Source organism: Mus musculus, chromosome 11 (genome assembly GCF_000001635.26).
Source record: "Mus musculus strain C57BL/6J chromosome 11, GRCm38.p6 C57BL/6J".
NCBI lineage: Eukaryota > Metazoa > Chordata > Mammalia > Rodentia > Muridae > Mus > Mus musculus.
In genome coordinates this window covers 121,379,228-121,399,330 of record NC_000077.6, presented here as the reverse complement: position 1 = coordinate 121,399,330, position 20,103 = coordinate 121,379,228, and the positions used below count along the sequence as shown (strand labels likewise).

The 20,103-nt window shown below is 44.9% G+C and overlaps 1 protein-coding gene and 1 non-coding gene across 2 annotated transcripts in view; both read left to right on the top strand.

Annotated features, from left to right (window-relative positions):
- Positions 1-11,079: 11,079 nt before the first annotated feature.
- The window catches only part of Rab40b (Rab40B, member RAS oncogene family), a 32,131-nt gene continuing 23,107 nt past the window's right edge, over positions 11,080-20,103 (top strand). The window contains exon 1 of the mRNA NM_139147.3: positions 11,080-11,333. Coding sequence (NP_631886.2) covers positions 11,189-11,333 — 145 coding nt within the window. The 5' untranslated portion in view covers positions 11,080-11,188. The remainder of the gene's footprint in view (positions 11,334-20,103) is intronic.
- On the top strand, positions 12,127-12,186 carry Mir7236 (microRNA 7236). The gene has a single exon (NR_106095.1). It is a non-coding gene; the product is annotated as a microRNA 7236 (primary transcript).

The window sequence follows — 20,103 nt, the reverse complement described above, 5'->3', positions numbered from 1 at the left end:
TTGGGAAATTACAATATGTACATGTATCCATCGATACCAGTTCTGGTGTCCTACATGCCTCTCCCATGACAGGGGAAAAAGCAGTTCATGTCATATCTCACTGCTTAGAGGCTTGGGCTGCATGGGGCAAGCCCCTAGTGTTAAAGACAGATAATGGTCCTGCATATACTTCTTCTAAATTTAGCCAATTTTGCAAACAAATGCAAGTAAAACATATTACTGGATTGCCCTATAATCCACAAGGCCAAGGCATAATTGAGAGAGCCCATCGCACTCTGAAACAATATTTGCAAAAACAGAAAGGGGGAATAGAGGCTATGACGCCAAAGATGGCTCTATCCCTTACAATATTTACTCTTAATTTTTTAAAATTGGATGATGCTGGAAGATCACCAGCTGAAAGGCACGGACAATGGCCTCAATCGCCCAATGAAATGGTCAAATGGAAAAATGTCCTTGATAATAAATGGTATGGCCCGGATCCTATTTTAATCAGATCCCGGGGAGCTATTTGTATTTTCCCACAGGGTGAAGAAAATCCACTTTGGGTCCCGACGCGACTGACAAGGACCGTGAAAGAGCAAGATGAACTCCAAGATGATTCTCCTGCTCCTGATGATTGAGACCGGGATAAGTATACCTTTGTGGGCCATAGTAAGATCATGGCCAGTACCTTTACCGGTACATTCCAATTCTTCTACCTTACCTTTATTTTTTGCAATGGAATGTTATTTGGATGTGCCTTGTGCACGACAAACTCCTCAAGAGCCACGGGTGTATAATAGTACTAGTTTTCATTTGAATTATACACTATGCTTTGTGCATAATGTGGATAAACCTTTTACACCCTGTATATTTTTAAAGAAAAAGATTATCTCTAATTGGGCAGATCCCATTAGCCAAAATAAGGGGAGCTCTGGAGTGTTGTTTAATGCTTTAACACAAGTTGCTCAAGGAGCGCAATCAGGCTCAGGTGATGTTGAAAATAATATAATTTCACCTATAAACATCACCACTATTATGATAAAGGGAAAGGTGACCATTCCCAAAAGATCACGATGGCCTGTTGGCAATGCTACTGCTATACGCAGCATGCCTTGGTGTCATCCGGACCTCGCATTTCCTATAGTTTTTTCACCTTGTCAATCAAAAATTTTTCCTCGGAAAGAAATAGCAAAGGGTTTTGTTTTGTCACCCCCACTAGATTTTGCTATAATGAACGATAAAGGAGATGCTACAGGGAAAGAAAATATTTGGCCATATTACCAATGGATTTTAAGCAATGAGGCAGGTGCTAGTACCAGTCTGTCAGCCTTTGCATTGCTGACTGGAACCTTTCATGAGATATTGAATGTTTCTGCCACTCTTTCCAATACCTCTACTCATTTAGATAATGTGACAACTAATAGAATTATCAGAAATATGACTACTTCTCCAGTAGAAGTTTGTGTCAATCCTCCATTTTTCTTTATATTGGCTGAATTTCAAAATAATACAGAATGGTTAGATTGTACAAATGTCACTTGTTTTTTGACGCAATGCTGGAATGGAACCAAATTCTTAGCCTTAGTGGTTCATCTACCAATCTTTGTCCCTGTGCCTGTTGAGGCAGATCCAGAGAAGTTCCCAATAACGAGTCTTATTCGGCAAAAGAGAGGTTTTGGAATCACAGCTGCCATTATTACAGCCATTGTGATGTCCGCGGCATCAGCAGTTACCGCAGGAACTGCTATGGCCCATCAAGTTAATACTGCTGACACCATAAGTCAGATAGCAGAAAAATCCTCTGAAGCATTGCTTACCCTGCAAAAGGTGGATTCTCATATCGCCTCAGGGTTAATGCTAGTGAATCAGAGAGTGGATATTTTACAACATAATATGGAACGGATGATGGATGTCATACAAATGAGTTGTGTGGCATCCACATCGCATGTGTGCATTACTCCCAATAAGTATATTAATAATTCTTTTATTAAAAGTACAGACCTATCGAATTACCTGAAGGGGAACTGGTCGCAGGAGCTGGAGAGGTTGCAGGCGAGACTGCAGATGCAGATCCTGAACCTTAATGGGACCAGAGTGGAACCAGTGACCCTCGGAGACTTTACCTCTTGGTTTACCTCTGCTTTTTCTTACTTTAAGGAATGGGTGGGAGTGATTTTGTTTGGTGCTGCCATATGCTGTGGACTGGCGTTCATGCTCTGGTTGGTATGCAAATTCAGAACCCAACAAAAACGTGACAAGGTGATTGTAACTCAGGCACTTTTAGCTATTGAAAACGGCTCCTCCCCTGAAATTTGGTTATCTATGCTCAAGAATTAGTCAGCATGAGATTAGATGAGAGAGACTCAACGATCATTGATCAGCCCTTGCTCATCAATAGGGTGATCATGATTTCCCCACTAATTCAATTTTTGGCTGGCCTCTTTTGCAGAGTTCGCCCTAGGTCATTTAGCAGTTATTGTCACACAGCACTGCGGTATCCAGAGACGGGCAACTTTCCTCGTGCACAGTCCAACCTAAGACATGGGGCCCGGTGGCGATAGGGTTACCCTATGACGGGTAAGGCTGTGACATTAGAGGAACGACCTAAAACAGGAGCCACGGCGGATGGGCATAATTGCACAGGCCTAGTCCAGCCTCATTTTATTAAAACAAACAGGGGGAGATGTGGGAAGCCACATGTGCCGTTGCTGAGTGGCACTGACTACTGCTGGCCACCATGCATAAGATTGGACAAACAACCAATGTGTACATATGCAGTAAAGTTTTTTGCAAAAACACTGCCTGGCCCAGGCATGATAATGAGGTTCTGTAAGGTACTGAGAGTATAACCAATCGGATGTGAGACATGCAAATGAGGTATGATAATGAGGCTCAGTGAGGTACTGAGAGAGAGTAGCCAATCAGATGAGGAACATGCAAATGAGGCTTAGTGCATAACCAATCAGGGTATGAGACACGCCTCTCCTAGGCCTATAAAAGCAGCACCAGCTCTGGGCAAAAAGTCTTTTCGCCTCTGCAATCAAGCTCTCCCAATAAACGTGTGCAGAAGGATCCTGTTGCAGCGTCGTTCTTCCTGGCCAGTCGAGCGCGCGCAAGACTTGAGGACATAACCCTAGTCAGCTCCCCCATCACAAGCTCTTTGCACAGCATATGCTTCCATAAACGCCTTTTATCACCAGTAGAAACCCTGCACCTTCTTGAAATGCCTGTGTCTGTGGGCCATGCATCTCGACCTGGTAGAACTCTTTTGGGACCTGATATGTCACATCTTATGGAATCTATTCATTTCAGGAAACACCAACATGAACAACATTTATATTCCAGAAAATATTGCAAATTTTTCACACAAAAAGTCAACCACCAGTTATGCAAACAGACAAAAATATATGTAGCAGATACTATTGTTATCCTAGGCACTAAGAGTGGACAATCAGTACCTTGAAGGGACGTCAAGGGGGCAGGATAAGGCGAATAGTCTTCAGGCTCTGTTGGATCCTTCTATCCTTTAGCTAGAGAAATCTAATATGTCTTCTACCTTCTCCTGGGGTCCCTAGACAAGCTAGAGTCCTGGTATCCACAGTTGTCTCTAGTATTGCAAGTAAAGGCAACTATAGTTGTTATAGAGGCACTGCGGTTAATAACAAGCAGATGTGTGGAAGCCCTGGGAGAGGACACGGCACAGTATCCATGACCCCACCCAACTCCCCCATGGTGGATATTAACTTCCACCCTGCCAAGTAATCTCCAACAGTGCTAAAGACCCAAAACCCATGGCAAAATAGAATGAAAATAGCTGGTGTGTCATGACAGCTCTCAGACCAGATATTTCAAGTGGCATTCTGATGTATCTCTAAGGATGGTTCCTAAGAGAAGGAAAGGGGACTGTCTAAAGAGAAAAGAGATATTTGTATGGGTTTCTATTTTTAATTTTTAAATTTTTAATATTTTGTCACTGGTTATTTTATTTATTTACATTTCAAATGTTATCCCCCTCTCCAGTTTCCCTTCCACAATCCCCCCCCCCCATCCCATTCTCCCTCCCTCTGCTTCTATGAGGGAGCTCTCCCACCCACTCATCCACTCCCATCTCACAGTCCTAGCATTCTCCTACGTTGGGACATCAAGTCTCCACGGGACCAAGGGCCTCCCCTCCCACTGATGCCAGATAAGGCTATCCTCTGCTACATAAGCAGCTGGAGCCATGAGTCCCTCCATGTGTATTCTTTGGTTGGTGGTTTAGTCCCTGAGAGCTCTGGGGGGTCTGATTGGTTGATATTGTTGTTCTTCCTATGGGGTTGCAAACCCCTTCAGTTCTTTCAGTCCTTCCCCTGTGCTTAGTCTGATGGTTGGCTGTGAGCATCTGCATTGGTCAGGCTCTGGCAGAGCCTCTCAGGGGACAGCCACTCCAGGCTCCTGTCAGCAAGAGCTTCTTGGCATCAGCAATAGTGTGGGGGTTTGGTGTCTGCAGGTGGGATGGATCCCTAGGTGGGGCAGTCTCTGGATGGCCTTTCCTTCAGTCTCTGCTCCACTCTTTGTCCCTGCATTTCCTTTAGATAGGAACAATTCTGTGTTAATATTTTAATATTGACTCAACCAGAGTCAGTGCCTAACTTCTGGATATGGTCTCTACAGGTTCTCTCTTCCCTTTGTTGGGTATTTCAGCTAATGTCATCCCCATTGGGTCCTGAGAGTCTCATGCTTTTCTGGTCCCCACTCCCCACTGCTATACGCCTCCATTCAGTTTCCTGACACTCTGTACCTCTCCCCACCACCCCTGTCTCCTCCCACACTTGATCCTATCCCCCTCCCAGGTCCCTCTCTCCCTCTATGTCCTGTGATTATTTTGTTCCCCCTTCTAAGTAGGACTGAAGCATCCACACTTTATCTTCCTTCTTCTTAAGCTTCAAATAGTCTGTGAGTTGTATCATGGGTATTCCGAGCTTTTTTCCTAATATCCACTTATCAGTGAGTGCATACCATGTGTGTTCTTTTGTGACTGGGTTGCCTCACTCGAGATGATATTTTCTAGTCCCATCCATTTGCCTGCAAATTTCATGAAGTCATTGTTTTTAATAGCTGAGTAGTACTTCACTGTGTAGATGTACCACATTTTCTGTATCCATTTCTCTGTTGAGGGACATCTGGGTAGTTTCCAGCTTCTGGCTATTATTATAAATAAGGCTGCTATGAACATAGTGGAGTGTGTGTCCTTGTTATATGTTGGAGCATTTTTTGGGTATATGCCCAGGTGTGGTACCTAGCATAGAATTGTAGCTCAGTGGAGCCTTACCTAGCATGTTTGAGACTCAGGGTTTCCTCATCAGGATATCTACCCTCACTCCCCCCACACAAACACATGAATTGCTTTTAACTTTTCTAAGTATACCATTGTCTGGAGTCTGATAAGTGCAGCTTAATTGTAAAACTGGGTACATTGTGTGCAGTACTTCTAAAGTTGGGGGTTCTGATTAGCCTGGGACACTGCTGCTCCCCCCTCTCAGTGCTGAGTGCTTCTGGCTCCATGTTCTGTACCATACCCAGAAGCTCATAATCCTGTCCCTGGATTCTTATATAAATAGAAGCCAGCACATGCTTCTTCATTCAGCTCACTAAGAGACCCAGAAAGATGAAAGAGCTGTCTGTGAATGCTTCTGAGATCCTAGATTCATGAGGTATGTAGGGGTAGGAACACAAGCAATACTGGTGAATCAGACACAGGTTGCATGTAAGCAGTTAAGACCCACGGAATCTGAAACCTGAATCTAATAGAAAGCAAGACCTCAAACCTTTCAGAGTTATGCAGTCAGTATGAATGACAAGTCAACGTTTATTCCAAGGAAAATCAGGAGCCCTCAGACTGACTCTCTGGAAATATACACATAGCACTGTATGCTGATGCCATTTGTACGGCTTCCTGGAACAAGGGTTGCATTCAGGCTTCTAAAGACCCTAACGTGGGCATGGAGCTGGTGGAAACAGGAGTCTGGCCTGTATGCATGTGGGTGCTAAACTGACACAGAGTGTTCCAGAAACACATCTTTTGGGTATCCTTCCCATGTTGTATCAATGAAGAACGAGGCTGAAGTGTCAAACAGGCCAAGGAGCCCAGTCTCAGGGAGCATGGCAGTGGCCTGTGAGTGGGAAGATCACAGTTTGGTGACTTCAGTGGACATAGAGGTATAAAGAGCCGGTAAGGGTAGGGAGTAGGTAGGGTGAATAAGATCCAGGTAAGGGATGAGTGAGACAGCAAAAGTGCTGGAGGTTCTCCAGCCATGGACAACAGTGGTCCATACATTATCTCTGCTGTGTTCCAGAGTCTGAGCTAGTTCCCAGATACTGTTTGAAGTTCAAGATCATCAAGAAAAAAAAAAAACAAAAAAACAAAAAAAAAAAAACGAACCCTCAAACTCAATTCAAACTATAATTAGCCAAATGTATTAAAGCTGCTGGCAGGGCCACAGTCCCTAAATCAGAGATGTGCTATGCAGATGCTAGGAAAGGAAGGAACTTTTTTCTTTCTTTTTCATTTGTTTTGTTTTTTGAGAGGAGGTTTCTCTGTGTACCTTTGCTATCTTGTAACAAGGTCTGTAGACCAGGCTGGCCTCAAACTCACAAAGATCCACCTACCTCTACCTCCTGAGTGCTGGATTAAAGATGCACACCACCACTGGAAGAGCTTTTAAAGGCAAAAATCCTGTTCTGTTCTGCCAAGATTAGATTGTCAAGGTGACTTCAAAATAGTCCTTGGTTATCTACACAAGCAAGTGACAGGAGCCACGATCGGCAATTTGCCATAGCATAACAAGCAGATAGTCATGGCTGTACATCTGGGTGGCAGTCAAGGAGTCAGGAATGCTGGGAACTTACCTGTCAAGAGACAAATAGCAGTTAGGAACTGAGATGGATGCCCGGCACAGAATGGGGTATCTTTATCTACCACACTCATGTACTCCAAAATGTGACTGGACAGAGCAAAGCATCAGGGTGAGTTCTTCCCAGGAGTTCTGGGAGGCCAAGCCCTCTCTTACACCTTGAGAGGGACATGGAGAGAGATGAGCCTTCCTCACTTAGGCTCAGAGTCTGAAAGTGGAGTCTTCTTAGACCTGCAACTTAAGCAACCTGGGCCTTTTGGAAACAGGTAATTTCCTGATTCCCTAGGCTTTCCTTCAGTGGTACCTGAGGGGGACACTCAGAGGGAGATGGCTTGGAGCTTTCATGAGGGGTCAGGAGATGTGAAAGGTAATGGCAGTCTGGGAAAGGCTTCTATCATACCCACTTGGTCTCTTCCAGCCATGAGCCTCTTCCTCTCTAGGCCTAACTAGCCAAGCCCTGAACAGTATCTTCATTTGGAGATGCCATTTATATGTATTCAGAAAAATCAGGGACTCAAGCATAACAAAGTCTTTTCCTTTGATTGGTGACCAGCGCTGCATTCCTTCTCCCCACCCAGGTGTCACTCATCACATACTCCAGGAAATGTTCTGGTGTTGTACCACATCGGGGAGGGCTGAAGGGGTTATTGGGTATAATTCCTGGAAGTGAGCCAAGGACTTTTTATTTTATTATATGTGGATGGTGTTTTGTCTGCATGTATGCCTGTGTACTATGTGTGTGCCTTGTGCCCACAAAGGCCAAAAGAGGGCATCAGATCCCTTGGAATTGGATTTTCAAACAGTTGTGAGTCACCATATGGGTGCTGGGAATTGAGACCTCTAGAAATTCAGCCGGTGCTGTTAATCACTAATCTCTTTAGCACCCACCTGAGACCAGCTATGCAGGGTAAGAAACTCAGAGCAGGAGAGTGCCCCATCTTGTTGAGACGGCAAACAACCACAGCAAACTGGAATATGATACCTCAGAAAGACAGGAAGATAAATGCCAACTATTTTCAGAGAGTTTTTTGTGGGGGGAGGGGGATTCTACCTCTATCTTCTATTCTTTCATATTTCTGTTTTGGTTTTGTTTTGAGACAGGGTCTCATGTAGTTAAAGCTGACTTTAAAATCTATATGTAGGCAAGGATGACCCTGAATTTCTGGTCTCTCTGCTACCACCTCTCCAGTGATAGGATTACAGGCATGTACCACAGTGCCCAGTTTATTGAGTGCTCGGGATCAAGTCCATGACTTTGTGTGTAGGGGGTGCAAGCCACTGCTCTATTTCTGTGAAGAGACACCACGACCAAGGCAACTCTTATAAAAGAAAGCGTTTAACTGGGGACTTGCTTACAGTTTCAGAGGCTTAGTCTACTATCATTGTGACAGGAAGTATGGTAACACTGGAGGAGTAGTTGAGAGCTTTATCTCTTGATCCACAGGCAGACACAGGGAGAGACATAACACTAAGCTGGCTGTGGCTTTGAAGCCTCCAAGCCCATCCCCAGTGACACACTTCCTCCAACAAGTCCACACCTCCTAATCCTTCTCAGATAGTACCATTCCTTGGTGACTAAGCATTCAAATACACGAGACTATGAGGGCATTCTTATTCAAACCACAACCATAGGCAAACTCTTTACTAACTAAGCTGCAACCCAGGCCTCTCTTCTTTTTTTAAATAGTGGTTTCACCAGCACCTCAATCAGGCAGTCAGTAACTAATAAGTTTTGAAAAATAAACTGGTAATCCAAAGTGAACATTTTGAAGTGCAAATTGGGGGCTGTAGACATGGTTCATCATTTAAGAGTGCATGCTGCTCTTCTAGAGAACCCAAGTTTCGTTCACAGTACCCCATCAGGTGACTCACAACCACCTGTAACTCCATCACCAAGAGATCTGACCACTTCAGATTTCTGTGGACATCTACATACACAACAGTGTACATTCACACAGACATACGGACACATATATTTGGAAATAATAATTAAAAATAAAGCCAGGATGGATGCAAGTAGCAAAAGTACAATTCTTGTGTGTTGGGGTTGGTTTTGTTTTGTTAACACAGAGTCACATTGTGTAGTCCTGGTTGGCTTCAAAGCCATTAGTTAACCCAGGCTAGCCTCCAATGCACAATACTCCTGCCTCAGCCTCCTTACTGTAGGGATTTGTATTAAGCCTGATTCTCAGAGGAACAAAACTAATTGTGGTGTGGGGGAGGAGGGTGTGTGTGTGTGTGTGTGTGTGTGTGTGTGTAAAATAAAGAGTGATTTATAAGACTGACTTACACAATAGAGCTTGCATGATGGAAAGGCTGAGAACCTAATACCCCAGTAAGCAAGATGACCCAGCTTCAGGTCTAATGCTGAAGACCTGGAAGATTCCTAGAAAGCTACCAGTATTCAGTCCTCACAGGAAGCTGGAGTGTGATGGATAGCAGTGGAGGTGGCTATGGCAACAATGTATACAGTTGAGATGAAAGAAAGGCAGTCAGTTGATACTGCTTCTCCTTGTACCTCTTAATGTCTGTACATCTTCATGTAAGATGGCAGCTACTTAATCTTTTCTCCCTCAATGCTCTCTGGAAACACCCTCACAGACATGCCAAGGAGTGTGATTCTTAGGTGATTTCAGATCCTACCACGTTGAGGAGATTACCAATCACAGGATTACAGGCAAGCCATCACACTGGCTAAACTCTTACCTCAAATGCTGTCATCCCACATGGATGACAATGATAGGCTGGTGAGATATGAGTTGTGACAGAAAAAGGCAAAAGTAGAATTTATCTAATACACTCTAGTGCAGCTTTAGTTGGCAAATCAATAGGGAAAGGCTGTCTGGACTCAGACATTCTAAAGCGCTCTCTCTAAGGAAGGTTTTTCTGTGTGGGCGATTGTTGCCATGTCATGGTCCTCTGAAATAATTACAGCTCAGGTATTCTTGGTTAGCAACAGTGTAATCTTGAGTCAAAGATAGTATTCTGAGTCAAAAATGGCTCAGCGAGACCATCCATTCTAGCTGGGTAGTGGTGGCCGATGTCTTTAATACCACACTCAGGAGGCAGAGGCAGGCAGATCTCAAGACCAGCCTGATCTACAAAGCCAGTTTCAGGACAGAAAGGGCTACTCAGGGAAACCCTGTCTCGAAAAACCCTATCTCAATTACCTATTCTAGACTGGCAGCCATATCTTGTAATTAGAGCTTATTATAGTCAACTCTTTGAAAGGATAGTGTTCCTGCAGGGAGGCAGCGGTCACCTTGCTCCAAGACCAGCCTGTTCTGAGCCAAACCGGCCTTGTCCTGAATCACAGCACAGCTGTGGCGCTTAGAACAATGTTCACAAATGCTTTCGTAATTTTCATCCACTGCTTTTTCTTTTCCATCCGGAAATGTATCCTTCTTAACAGAGAGGAGGCACGATTGCAAGAGGTGCTTCCACTTCAGGTTGTATAAAGATGTAGGTAGCGGGGATGCTAAACTATGATTACTCTAAATAACTTAGTTCCCACTGGTGAGGTGCTCCTGAACAGAGAGCAGATTCACTGCTCCCTTGGGGTAAAAGAGATCAGAGACAGACAGGTCCCCGTCATGTGCTCTCTGACAACAACCTCACAGGCACACGATGCACACACACACACACACACTCACACTGACATGCATGGACAGAAACCCGTGGAGACCTCGAGGCACCCACTAGCAGACACCTTTAGAGGTGCACTTGTCCATGTGTCCACTTGGTGCTGAAACTCACAACTACCTGTAACTTTAGTTACATCTGATGCCTACATGAACACATGAACATGCTAAGCTCTCACGCTAGCATTCAAAGCTCTGTGGAGCTGTGGGACAAATTCTCGTTTCCAGGCAGGGATTCAACACTTCCCACACCAATCTGGAGCCAACTCCTGTTACGCACTGATACAGGGGAGGGAGTAAACACTGACCACGCCCCTCCTCTCTATGCCATTCTTCCATTGGTTTGCAGGAGCAAACCTCTCCCCCCCCCTTCGGTTTCTTCTGGCTCGGCCTTCGGACCTCCATTGGCTTAGGCAACAAGTCCTCCCAGGAGAGGCGGTGGGCGTGGTGCGGAGGCGTAAAGAAATAGATGGGCGAGCTTGCTAACCAATGAGCATGTGTATATACCTCAGCAACTGAGGCTCGCCAATGGCAAGGTAAGGTGGGCGGGGCTCTTCAGCTGTCAAGCTCCCCCGACCGGTGGAGCGTTCGAGGGGCCCGCGGCGCTCGGGGACCCTCCGCCGCCTGCGCGCAGCCTTGGGCCGGTATGGGCGGGGTGGCTGGGCCGGCATGATGAGCTCCCTGGGCAGCCCGGTGCGGGCCTACGATTTTCTACTTAAGTTCCTGTTGGTGGGCGACAGCGACGTGGGCAAGGGAGAGATCCTGGCCAGCTTGCAGGACGGAGCAGCCGAGTCTCCTTACGGCCACCCGGCGGGTGAGCGCGGCTGCAGCACCCGGAGGCGCAGCGCTGGGGTGTCGGTGCGAGCGGCCTCTCCAGCGTGGGTCCCGGGAGCGGCTGGGCAGGGCTAGGAACCGCATGCTGGGGAAGACTGCGCTCTGTGGACGGAGTCCGCAAAGCAGCTCAGGGTGGTCGTCGAGGGACATCGCAGGTGCTAGCTACGTGTTCGGAGAAGTGTGTGGGATTACAGGAGGCGTGGGCAGAGAGACAGCGGTCCACGGAGCTGAGGTCTGAGACCACAGTCTCTGAGGCTATGACCTTTTGGTGCGTGGAACTGCAAGCAGAGAGTAGCAAGACTAGACTCCAGCCTTTGATTCCAAGCACTAAGCTCTGTGTCCTAGTGGACAGGACTTCCAAGAGGAGGAAGAGGAATCTAAGTGACCCTGTAGAATTGGCTAGGGTGTAGGAAGGAACCCAACTAAGAGACTGGAGTCCAGGAGACTGGACACGGGTGAGACCAGAGCGTCTCAGGCTCCAGGGCAGTGAGCAGTGAGTGTCCTAGAAGCCTGAAGTTTAAGATCTTGCACCCCAGAGGAAGGAGACAGAGTGGCAGAATCCTGAGCAGAACATCCAAGAATAGTCACGTAGTGATCCATCCCTTTGACTGTGGCTGTGCACAGACTTCAGTGAATGCCTATTGTGTTGTTGTGGGGGTTTCAACACACCTTTCTAATACAGACCCTGCCCTGAGGCCTGCCACCCTCTGTTCTTTGGGCTTGCAGACTGCTTCCTGCATCTCCAGCCCCCTGGCAATGCCACAAGGCAAGGCCCTAAAACTGTGTGGTCCAATGCCATTTAACTACCAGGTTGGACCGCACAGATTTAGACCTTTCCTTTAGGACAAAGCTCTGTTGGACAGCATTACTGCGAGAACAAGGGCGTGACTGAAGACAGGGCTGTCTTCAGGTCCTGGTGCTCAATGAAACACCCAGGCTTCAGCAGAGGCAAAAGAGTAAAACGTTTAACAAGCCCCCAAAGGGGACGTGAGTCCCACAGTAAATGACTGATGTGGGCAGAGAGAAAGATGTGGATGACATGTGAGCAGACTTGCTGCTGGTTGGCTTGAGCAAGGCCCACTGCACTTCTGTTGCTTTTGTCTGTTTTCTGTTGTCAACATGGTCTAAGAGATTGAGGAGAATTGATGCCGTAGTTGTGGCCATTGTGGCTTTTTGATTTACTACATATTTCTCTTAGGGCTAAGAAAAGAGCATGGGAAGAGCAAGCCAGGTATGGCAGCTCACACCTGTAATCCCAGCATTCAAGAAGCAGGGGGGTGGGGGTGGGGAATTGCCATGAGTTTGAGGCCAGTCTGTGCTACAGTATGAGACCCTGTCTGGGGAAAAAAAAACAAAACAAAATGGGAGGGAGTAAATTAGGGAGGGGAGATAAAAAAAAAAGCAGGAAAATAAACAAGTAGGGGTGAGGTAAACGTTATGAAGCTTGGGTCATTATTTTGTTATAAAGACATTCTCTCAGTCTCTGAGTGTCTCTCTCAGTGCTCTGGCAGTGGAAGATGCGGTCTTCCCGGCTTCATGCTCCACTCTCGGTTTCATGCTCCACTCTCTTCTTCCATGTCCGGGTTTTGTAGCCCACTTTGCAATTTCCATACTTCAGAGGTTTGGAACGCTCAGTTTCATTTTGTAGATCTAATACCGGTGCTCAGTATTCATGCAGTATTTAAATGAATTCAGAGCCAGGCATTGGTGGCAGCACGCCTTTAATCCCAGCACTCGGGAGGCAGAGGCAGGCGGATCTCTGAGTTCAAGGCCAGTCTGGTCTACAGATTGAGTTCCAGGACAGCCAGGGCTACACAGAGAAACCCTGTCTCAGAAAAAAAAAAATGAGTTCAGTGTTGGCTAACTCTTAACTATAGCTACTCCTGAGTTTAAAACCTTCTGAGTTGCTTGTGCTGAGACTATGTTGTCTGTCTTTGGCTGCACACAGTGTTCTTAGACTGTCCTGCTCTTTCCCCTCAATACCTGGTAACTTGTTCACAGTCTTTCTGGTATCTGATGTTGTTATGGTGAAAACATCATGCCAACTGATTTTCTAAATGGGAGATTTGCCTTTCTTTAGGAATTTTTGAAGACCGTTTTTCTTTGCCTTACCTTGCTTAATCAGGCCATGACTCAAAATTTTTGATATGTGTGTATTTTGAATTCTAGATAAAAAAAATTCCTTTCTTAATTTCAGAGGAATTTGATTTGTGTCCGTAAAATATCTCCCATTGCTTTTGTGTTGATTTCTCATTTGCTGTTACGAAAAATGACTACAAGCTGGCTTAAAGCAGCAAGAGTTTATCCTCTACGCAGTTTGGCATCAGTAGAACATTTCTACATGGAGCACAGGGAAAATGTCTTCTTATCTTTTTCAGCTTTCAGAACCTTCCTGCACTCTGGGGTTCTTGGCCCCTTTCTTGGTCTTCAGAGACATTGGCCTGTGATCTTTCTCAGGCCTTCTCTCTAACATGAACTCTCCTGCCTACTTTTTTTTTTTTTTGAAGATTTATTTTATGTATATGAGTACACTGTAGCTGTTTCCAGACACACCAGAAAAGGGCATCAGATCTCTTTACAGATGGTTGTGGGCCACCATGTGGTTGCTGGAAATTGAACTCATGACCTTTGGAAGAGCAGTCAGTGCTCTTATCCACTGAGCCATCTCTCTAGCCCCCCCACCCCGCCTACTTTTTTTTTCACTTCAGAGGACACAGGGATAATTTTTTGTTCGTGTTGACAATCTAAGACAGTATCTCTGTGTCAATGCTGTCTATGACCACCTTTCATTCCATTGCAATGTTAGGATTCCTTGCCAAGTACCCTAACATTCACACATCATGTAGTCAACATGAGCACTGACTACAGGTCTTCTGTTCTGCCCTGTGCTTATGCTGGACATCATGCTGTGTTTTCCATGAGCGGTCACCACTTTCTACTTGCCTTAGTTATTTTTTTTGTCTCCTTCATCTGACTTTCTATGAATGTCTTGTCTGTCTTTGTTGAGCATTTTGATTTTAGTGAATTGTTTACAGCTGTTTCTGTAGTTGTTAATTCAGGAATGATGTCGTTTCAATTTTTTTCTTTCTTTTGATTTAGTTTTTTTAAAGATTTATTTATTTATTTTATGCATATGAGTACACAGTAGCTGTCTTCAAACACATACGAAGAGGGCATCAGATCCCATTACAGATGATTGTGAGCTACCATGTGGTTGCTGGGAATTGAACTCTGGATGGACCTCTGGAAGAACAGACAATGTTTTTAACCACTGAGCCATCTCTTCAACCTCCTAGCTTTAGTTTTTACATTTTATTATAAATCTCCTAAGGTACTGGAGAGATGATTCAGTAAAGAGCACTTGAAGCTCTTCAGAGGACCTGGCTTCTATTTCCAGCATCCACTTGGTGCTGGAACTCACAACCGCCTATAACTTTAGTTCCAGGGAACCTGGTGCCTTCTTCTGGCCTCTGTAAGCATCATACATGTACATGCTGCACATACATGCATGCAGACAAACCATTCATAAACAGAAAGTAAAAATAAATGAGTAAAATAAAGGAAAAACGGGGGAGAGGGAGATAGCTTAGTGCTTGAGAGCGCTGACTATTCATCCAGAGGACCTGAGTTCAATTCCCAGCACCCACATGGCAGCTCACAACTGTTTGTAACTCCAAGATCTGACACTTTCACACAGACATACATGTAGATAAAATAAAGTATTTTCAAAAACCAGAAAAGAAGAAATGCTCCAAAACAAATCCTCTTTGAATTCATACTTTTCTGACTTAATGTTCTGTTAAGTTGCTGTGTTGTCAAAGTGGCCAGAGTGGACTCTTTTGTTGTTGTTGTTCCTTGGGTCCTTTGTCATGTTTTCTTTCCTCTTAACTTTTTGAGGTGAAACATATGTATAGAATGGTGCACATTCTGTTATTACATAGTTCAATGGATTTCCACAAACCTAGCATATCATGTCATCAGAGTCCAGACTAAGACATGACACTGCCAGGCTCCTGAAGCCCATGTTCCCTCTGCCAGCCACAGCATACCCTCAGCATGGTCACACTCCTGGATTTTGACGGAATAGATCTCTCTTGCCTGAATTTACCCTGTGGAAAAGAGAATGCTCTCTGAGGGCCTCTCCTGCTCCTCTGTGCATGGGAGGCTCTTGCCCTGTGTATGTGGCCAGGGCTGTTTGTTCTCTTTGTCTGTAAGTCCCTTGCATGGCTGGCCGTACTATGGCTTGCTGATCCTCCTGGTTATGGGAATTGTGTGGTTTCCAGTTACTGACTACAGTGGATTTCTTTGCTGTACCCACATAATCCACGTCTTTTTCATTTCTGTTACCAGTGTTGAGTTTGAGACATGTCTATAGGGCTGAGTGTGTAGGCTAGCCATACAGAATGTGCCTGCCGTATGTGTGGCAAGGGACCCAGTTCCCATAAGCACACACACACACAAAATAACAAATATGGATACTTACACATACATTTGGCATTGGTACATACTCCTAAATATTTTGTAATTTACGTTTCTACCTCTAAATGATAAGAGCTGTGGTGGCTTGTACCCTCACCAACACCTAGTACTTTCCTTTGACGTTTTAGCTATTTCCATTTGTTTAGTTTTTAAATTTTTAAAAAATTTTTATATTTTGCCTTCTTGTTTGTAGGTACTCCACATACATGCCCGGTGCCCATAGATATCAGAAGAGGATGTTGGATCCCCTGGGAATGGAATTATGGAAGGTTGTGAGCTATATGTAGGTACTGGGAACTGAACCCAGGTTTTTTTGCAAGAGCATGTGGGCTGTTAAGTGCTGAGCCATCTCTCTAGCCCCTCTTGTTATTTATTTTGGAAGGTCTGGGGATGTTGCTCATTTGGCAGAGTGTTTTCCTAACACACATGAAGATTTGCTCCTCAAAACCATATTTAAAAAAAAACAGAGCAAGGGACTGGAGAGATGGCTCAGTGGTTAGGAGCACTGGCTGCTCCTCTAGAGGTTCTGGGTTCAATTCCCAGTACCCACATGGCAACAGACAACTGTCTGTGGCTCCAGGTCCAGGGAATCTGTAGCACCAAGCATGCACGTAGTGTGTGTGTGTGTGTGTGTGTGTGTGTGTGTGTACATGTGTGTATATATATGCAGACAAAATACCCAGACACATAAAAAGATTAATCTTTTTAAAAAACTAGATATCAGTAATCTCAGCATTTGAGAGAACAGATTGAAACAGAGGATTAGTAGTTCAAGACTAACCTTGATTATGCAGCAAGCTCAAGGGCAGCCTGAACCGCATGAAATCAGACCTTAAAAAACAAACAAAAGGATTCTTAATTTATCTGATGGCTAGTGAGATTAAGCACATTTTTATTTTTAAATTTCTTCTTTAATAAAATATTCAAGTCTTTGTCTTTTTCTTGTAGTTTGACTATTTTTAGTGTTGGTAGACATGTTTAAAAATATTATTCTGGCTGTCTGTGTATCTTTGTGTCAGTTGTGCATAGTAACTCTCCTCTGTGCATCAGTTTGTCAGTCTTTTAGTAATGATTTTGGACAAACAGGAGACTCTAATTTTAACATAACCCAAATTGCCAGGGTCTCATAGTTAGAACAGAGTTTCATGTAACAAGTGTCTTCCTATTGCCGAACAATGGATATGTCCCCTAAGTTCTGTTGTTCTACCCTTGACACTGATGGCTGCCTTCCCCTGAAATATCGTATGGTTTGTTTGTTTTCTATTGCTATGATAACCATCACAACCAAAAACAATTTGAGAAAGGTTAATTTCACTTTACAGTTTACAGTCCACCATGAAGGGAGATCAGGGCAGGAATAAGGGCAGACGCCATGGAGGAACACTGTTGACTGGCTTGCTCAGTTTGATTTCTATATATACAGAGGCCACCTGCCCAGGGATGGCACTACCCATAGTGGACTGGGCCCTTCCATATCAATCATCAATCATCAATCATCAATCATCAATCAAGAGAATGCCCACCCCCACAGGCTTGCCTACAGGCCAGTCTAGTGGAAGTATTCCTTCCATTGAGACTTCCTCTTCTCGGACGACTCAAGCTTGTGTCAAGCTGACAAAACAAACAAGACAACCCAGAACAGTGAACATGGGAATCAATATCCATTTTTAAATTTTCTGACAGTTAACTATACAGTTGAAGAGATGTCTCTCTTTCTTTGTGCCACGTCTTTGACAGCATGCTTGGCGTACCCTCTGCGTGTAAGCAGTTGGTCTGTATGTCAGCCAGCTTCCGGTTTCTTTGACAAATATCTGAGGTATTCACTTTAGGAAAGAAAAAAGGCTTATTTAGTTCATGATGTTGGAGGTTGTACTCATGCTTTGGGGCCTGGTGCAAGGCATCAGGTACACCATGGTGTGAGCATGTGAAAGAGGGAAGCCCTGTATCTCTTCAGAGAGCAAAGAGAGGGCTGAGGTCCCATTGTGACCTAGACCTTCACACCAGCCCTCTCAAAGGTTCCACCATTTCCCAAACCATTACCCTAAGAGCAAACCCTAAGCATGTAGGCTGCTGTGGACATCCATTCAGATGACAGCAGTTGGTTTGTCACCCCCTGAGCATACGTCAGTCACTCAGTCTCTTCCTGTGTTGTTGAGGGATTCTTGTGAGATGCATATTCTCTTTATCCAAACCATGTGTAGATAAACCTTCCCATGTGTCATCTTAGACATTTTACAATCCTTTGTCCTACAGCCTGTGAGAACCCTTACTATGAAGAGGGTCAGTAGCCATAGCACATTTCTTCTCATACCCATCCCACCACCAACAGGTTTCTTCTTTGCCTCAACTGGTGACACTTCCCATACTAGCATGTGACCCTCTGAAGGCTTTTTTGCACTTTGTGAATTTCATTAGTGGTGAATAAGGTTGGTAAATTGAACAGACCCCAAATACTACATCTGCTGCTTCCCAAATGTTTCCAGGAAACCAGGCATGTCATGTTCTCTGACTACTTCCCTTCCTGGCGACATCGCCAGCTCCTTTTTCTCATGTATATGTTTGAGCACTGCCTAGCATCCCGAAGGCCCTATGTTTAATACCAGTACCACAGACAAAGATGCAAAATGCAGCTTTATTGTTTTCAAGCACACAGAAGGATTTCTGTGTAATAATACAGAGGTAATAATAATTTCCGTGTATGGAAAGTGCGCAAGAGCCATTTCTCAAGACAAAGTTATATTATCAGAGGATGAATATCACCCTTAAGGTGGCATGTCCTGTGGAAGAGCTAGGATGTGGGCAGGCAGGCTGGCCTAGGAGGCTGTGCTAGATTCCCGCCACCTTTAGAAGTCTATCTCCAAGAGATAATGTTCAAGAAAGTCCTCTCTCTCCCACACAAAGAGCACTAGGTTTCTATGCTCAGTGACTCAGTCGTGATCTTTTCCCCTCTCTTTGTGCTCCTGACAGATGTTCCTCCCAGACCTGTGTGTTTCCTCATCTCTCTGTTCTGCCTACGACCCGTACATTTGCTCACTTAAAAAGCTACCCTGCTGGTTTCCCATGGCAACCTCTCTGAGACTTAAAACATGTTGTACAAAGTCATTGCCTTCCAGTGTGAACTCAAGGGTCCTAACCTGAGCCCGTGCCCTTTGCAGAAGCTCCCTAAGGAGAGGCTGACTCCCTACTGCTTTACAGACGGTGCTACCACTTATAAGCACACAATGAATCTTGTTAAATGCAATTTTTTAACGTTCAGAAATGCTTCTGTGTGTTTGAAAATGGTAAAGCTGCACTTTGCATCTTTTCTGTGGTACTGGTATTAAACATGGGGCCTCCTGGGTGCTAGGCAATGCTCAAACATAGCCACACACACCCCCGCCCCCGTGTGTGTGTGTGTGTGTGTGTGTGTGTGTGTGTGTGTGTGTGTGTGCACATGTGCTACATCTCACATGTATAGAACAGCTTTCAGCAGTCAGTTCTCTCCTTCCACTATGTGAGTCCTGGGGGTGGAACTCAGGCTTTGACACCTTTATCTGAGCCATCACTCCCGCCTCAAAATAAATGTCGAAAGAGTTTATATGGGACTTGGTGTGTGCACTGGCTGTGTAGATAGAATGCTTGCCTAGCATGCATGAAGTCATGGGTTCGATCCTCAACACTACGTATGCTAGACATAGTAATACACAGTTATCTTTCTGTCACTCCAGTGGTACAGGCAGGGAGATCAGAAGTTCAAGGCTAGGCTGAGATAGTGTCTGTCTTATTTTGAAAAAATTAGTAACTGTCTTATTTTGAAAAAAATGTTTATGACATAAAAGCACAGTTCACAGGAATGTCTTCATGTTTCCTGTTGTCTCAGTCTGACCTCAATCCAGTTGGTCTCACCCTTTTCGGATTTTTAGAATTTGTGATGAGCTTTGGGCTTCGCCCATAGGCCCTTTCTTTATCACTCAGAGGCGGCTTCCTACCCACAAGTGGTGTGGGCAAAACATCAGTGCAGAGAATCTAGGAAACCATCTCTGGGTATTGGCATTACACCATCTCATCTCCACCTGGCCTACACTGCTCCATGGGTGGACAGTGGCAGGGATAGAGTGGAGCATTTCCCCTTGTTTTGTAAGCAGCAGTGTGTCTAGTATCTGGTATACTGTTGACCCCTGTAGAGTGAACAGAAGGTTTCTTTTCTTTAAAGAAATGCACATGGGTGTTTTGCCTGCATGTATGTCTGTGTACCACATTCATGCAGTGCCCAGAGATCACAAGAGGGCACT